Source organism: Triticum aestivum, chromosome 2A (assembly GCF_018294505.1).
Source record: "Triticum aestivum cultivar Chinese Spring chromosome 2A, IWGSC CS RefSeq v2.1, whole genome shotgun sequence".
NCBI lineage: Eukaryota > Viridiplantae > Streptophyta > Magnoliopsida > Poales > Poaceae > Triticum > Triticum aestivum.
Window position 1 is genome coordinate 56278872 of NC_057797.1, and position 5094 is coordinate 56283965.

The 5094-nt window shown below is 42.1% G+C and overlaps 1 protein-coding gene across 1 annotated transcript in view; it reads right to left on the bottom strand.

Annotated features, from left to right (window-relative positions):
* Nucleotides 1-4999, bottom strand: part of LOC123187419 (DNA-directed primase/polymerase protein) — a 9150-nt gene extending 4151 nt beyond the window's left edge. Inside the window, exons 1-9 of the mRNA XM_044599286.1 lie at nt 4919-4999; nt 4398-4691; nt 4182-4312; nt 3925-4094; nt 3694-3840; nt 3390-3441; nt 2811-2985; nt 1365-1447; nt 196-408 (exon numbers count right to left, since the gene is read on the bottom strand). Of these exons, the coding sequence (XP_044455221.1) occupies nt 196-408; nt 1365-1447; nt 2811-2985; nt 3390-3441; nt 3694-3840; nt 3925-4094; nt 4182-4312; nt 4398-4464 (1038 nt within the window). The 5' untranslated portion in view covers nt 4465-4691; nt 4919-4999. The remainder of the gene's footprint in view (nt 1-195; nt 409-1364; nt 1448-2810; nt 2986-3389; nt 3442-3693; nt 3841-3924; nt 4095-4181; nt 4313-4397; nt 4692-4918) is intronic.
* Between the last annotated feature and the right edge of the window lie 95 nt (nt 5000-5094).

Genomic DNA, 5094 nt, shown 5'->3' on the forward strand with positions numbered 1-5094 from the left:
GTCAATCGATGCTTAATCGTGTGATTCGTGTTTTCTCTAAACAGACTTTTGGATGCTGGTTGATTTTTGAAAAAAAAAAGTGGTGGTTTTTTTACTCAGTAGACACAATTATGGTGTTTTTTTGCAATTAAGTCATCCATTAAAACCATATCTTTTGTCTAGCATAAAACGAGCCTGTGGTCAAGAGCTGCTTACCATGTTCTTACATTTGAAACGTCCAGTAGCCACAAGAAATGATTTTTTCCCAGACTTTGACGAGAAGGCTAAACGGAAGCAACGATTACGAGAGTATACAGCAGTATCCACAAAGAGCTGATCAGCAGGTTCTGCGCCACTGCTATCTTTTGTAATATACAGTTTATCAAGGTTGGGATTGGCTGCACGTTGAGCGGCAATCCGAGAGCAGATCTGTGGAGAAGAATAATATTTCATTCTGGAAGCCACAGGAAGCAATACAGTTTATCAAGGTTATAGAACATGCAACACAATCAAACTCTACCCTTGAACCTCAAAGGATGCAAAAAAATCTATTTCTCAGAACATAAACCCATTGCCTAGAAAACATCTTAAGCATGTATTGGAAAGCATATAATCTCCATTTAAATTCGAAGTTTTCCTTTTGTTTTTCTAACATCAGTGCTATATTTTCATTACAAAAGAAAACAGAAAATGAATTTATTAGCTGCCAGTCCTGAAATGTGGCGAATGAGCTCTTTGCTTCGGTCTTAATCTTCGATTTGTTCTTTTTGTCCCTCTTCCTTTGACTTGTTGACCATGATGGCCTGCTTAGGCCCATGATAGCTTGCTCGGACTTTTGTTGACTGTTTTGACTCGTGTTGACCACCTATGCACATGCCACAACAAAAATATTCTAGAATCCCCCCCCCCCCCAAAAAAAGGAAACAGAAACCACACTATCCAACTATTTAATTATCTTGTTGAACAGTGACAGCCATGTTTTCTAGAAGATAACATGGAACCCGTTTATCAAGGGGCTTTCAATCCCTTACTGAAAGAATGAAAGGATTGTAATTTTTCCTCGATACAGAAGAGGTTTTGATTAAATAAGTTATCAAGTATAGTTTGAGTACTATGTTCTATGTTATGCTTGCTCTATTGGTGGCTCACTGCTAATACAATACACATTAAACAGACGTTTCGCATATGTACTTCTACCATGTACTGTTTAGAACATTGCTAAAATGTATAAATTTAGAATTGTTGCTTGCTTGAATATTAACCAGTACAGCAAGCTGTGTAGCAATTGACAAAAATAAATATAACCAGCATAACAAGGTATTCAGCAACTGAAATTTATAAATTTACAGAAAACAGCAAAACTAAAGATTGAGATTGAATAATACCTCAGAGATAAATGCACCAACATGGGAGTTATCCTTGAATGCAGTCTTTGGTATACGAATGATCAAATGGCGCGAAAACTTTTCTAAGCAAACAACAATAGTTGTCATGTGAGTACCATTAAGCAGCATACAAGTTCACCATGACAAGAGTTTAGTTATAACAAAGAAAACTAAAAAATACATGGAAATCTTTGGTGCAAACAAATTTGAATAATAATCAATAAGGGGCAACTTCAATCTGCTTTCACATTGTTCTACTTCTCGCAACTCCTTGCTTGTAGAATAACTTGTTTGTGGTGGAAAAGGCCAAGGTTTTTGAGTCGCCGACTAATCGCCGACTAATCGCCAAGTCGTTGGAGCGAGGTTGGCTTGCGCAGGCGACTTGGCTTGAGGAGCGAATCGCGCGGCTGGTAGGCTAGTCGACGATTAGTCGACGACTAGTCGGGCGACTAGGACCTCAGAGCAGGGCGGCTTGCTTCAGCAAGGCCAAGGGAGGGAAGACTGGGGAGGTGAGCAGGCCAGAGTTCGAGGGAGGGGAGGAGGAGACAAAGCTGGAGAGTGCGCCGCCTGTACGAGGAGAAGCACGGAAGAGACGAAGGAGAAAGGCACATGGGAGAGCAGATGCACGGTCCAGATTAGAGCATATGGACGGTTGGGATTTTATTTGGAAGCTAGGGTTGCATAATGGGCCTATTGGGCCAGCTCTCTAGCACGAAACAGAGGAGGAGCAAGACGCGTGCTCCCATCCCACATCAGAATCGCCGCCTCCATTGCTCCTACGAGCTGCTGCTGCCTTCTCCGAGCTGAAGTATCCTCCAAGCAGCTGCCTTCCCTCTCCTCCGCCTGCAACAGCACCTCTTCCCCCTCCTCCTCCTCCTCTTAACACCTGGGGCGACTTGGGGCGATTAATCACGACGAGTCGCAGACTAATCGCAGCGAGCCACTAGTCGGAGGCATGGCGACTCGACTTAGCTAGGCGACTCAAAAACCTTGGAAAAGGCATACATTAAGTGCATGAAAACAAACTAATGCTTTAACCATATCCACTCCGATAATATATAAATCTGCAACTTATTTTACTACAGCTGTTCTAGAACCGTGATTATAACTTGTGCTTGCCCTGTCCTAGACAAATTACTTAGTAATAGTACTGTCTTCTTCTTTCTTGTACTCTCAATGTTAAATTTTCAAATTTCTCTGTGGAGAAGCCCTGCACCTTGAGAGAAGAATACAGGTGCATCACAACATGATTAGGCTGAGAGCCATGATGCCTCAGTTCAGCATTACTAAGAAGTGGTTGCATACAATTTAGTTATGTGATTTCCGAACATGCCTAGTGTACACATCTACTCAATAATTATGCGAGAATAATCCTCACATTAAGTTAAAAGTTACAACCAATTTTCCAGGGTTAAAACAGATGCAAAGGGGAACAAACTGGGGCACCTTCATTAGATGAGTCTAATTCTATGATCCATTCTTCTTGTCCTTCGATGGAATATTTGTCCTGCAAGGCACTGAATGTGACAGCAACCAATGTATCAACCATTTCATCTGCATCTCTCTTCTGGTTCAGTTTTGCATTAAACTCAAGATCAAAGTAAATGTGGCAAGGTGAACCCTGTAGCATCAGTAGAGATGTTATAGTCGATATCTAGGTTGTGACAATTTGTGGTAAAATTCAAGCATTAATGTATGTAAACTGATTCTTTAAACCATAATAGTATATTTTTTTCTCTATGGAGAGTATTAATCCCTGGCAAGACAGCTTGCAAACAATGCACAAAAAACACACAGTTTGAATAAAGTTAAGGCAAGCATAACCTGCTTTTCTTTACCAAGTTTATGAGTTAGGAATTATAAAAGCCAGAGATAATTATGTCCTTACGGACTCTTTCCGCGCATCCTCCCCATCATAACAGGGAACTAGAACCTGAAATTAAGGTGATATACAGAATTTTCTGTGTAGCTACCATGCAACATATAATTTATGACCATCTTTAGGACAAAGATATGGAGACTTGCCTCCTGGATAACTTCATAGTGATGGCGAATCTGTGGATCCATATTATTGTACCTGGAAGAGATGTTACCACGGAGCAGAATGGATGGGTATTATCGATATGATTGGCCATTTAAGGAAAACAAGACGAATATTCAAATATGGCACAAAGTAACAGAGGATGCAATTTTATTCAGAGAGCCCAACTTGTTTTGCCCTCTAGTAACAGGAGGTTGCAATGAAACAACCGAGCAGAATGAGACAGACAGATATAAGCTATAAGGTATCTATGAAATAGAAAGGGCAACAATGTAACAAGGTCTCAACCTTCTCCAGAACTCGTCATATGTAGACACAAGGAATCTTCTTTGCCCGCTCAAGTGATCTTGATAGATGAAGACTTTGGTGTGTGCATGTTCCTTTGAGAACCTTATTGCCTCATCTTGCCTAGGGAATGTAGCCCAAACAACATCCCTACATACCCACAAAAAGAACAGCATTCAGAACAAAACGAGCTCATTTGCCACACGCGAATTTAACATCGACTGAACTAGACACCTGGAGACCAAATCAGTTTGCTTCTTGAGGTCAATGTGGATTTCACGAAGCAGCCTCAAGAGGCTTATTGGCTTTTTCACTGGAACACCTTGCGGAGAACCGTAGAACACAACTGGAGACATCTGCTTTCGATTTCTGAATTTGATCGCGGCTGATGATGGCTCCCTATGCTGGAATGAACAAGGTGTCACATGAATTCCCTTTCTCTTTCATGTTTCTTGTAGTTAAACCACAAGATCGAACTGAAAAAAGGTCACCTCGCTCGCATTTCCCCCAGCTTTCCGTGTGGATGCAGAAGTGGAACTGCTTCCACCACCGTCGCCCTCCGCCGCAGGCGTGACCCGCAACTTCTTGCCCTGCTGACGCGGTCTCACCCTGAACGCCGACTCTGAATCCCAATCGAGTCGAATCGACCAAGTAAGTCGAGATACATTCGAGGGAAACCACCATTTTATTTAGAAAAAGGAGCTTACGGGGAGGGGAGATGCCGCATTTAAAGCAGGCGAAGAGGCGATCCACATCGTCCTTCGAAGACCCCATCGGATTCGAATCGATTCAAATTCTGTGTGACGATGTTCTTGACCCCCTTGGTAACTAAGGTTTGTGGTTCTGGGGTAGAAAACTAGAAATGCTCGTGAGCAGGAAATTGACTTTTCGTTGGCGCGAAAGGGCTGCTTGGGCGGCGGTCGAATCCAACCACCGCTCCCTTTTTAATTTTCTTCTGGGCCGAACAAAAGGAGAAGTAACTTCTTTTGCTTGTTGTCCATCTACAATGCAAAATTGAACAAAAACAAACAAGATACCATGCTCAGGGTCTATACAGTACATATATATAACTTGAAATAGCACACTCAAATATATGCTCACTGTCCATAAACAGAAACAAATGCATGCCCACTGCCCATACGCAATCAAATGTATGCTCTCTTATGCACGCAATGAAACCATAGAAAAGCACAACAAAACCCGGTTGTTATCTGCAGCAGGGTTATACCTTTGATTTTTGAGGGAGAAATGGGCTGCCTGCCTTGCTGCTTCTATGCGTCGGCTCGGTGCTCCTATTCGCTAACTGCAGATAAATGGAGAGATACATCAGATCTGGCACAAAGAGGAACAGCAATGAACACAGAACATATAGATATGTCGGATCTTGCAGAGAAACGAGAGCGC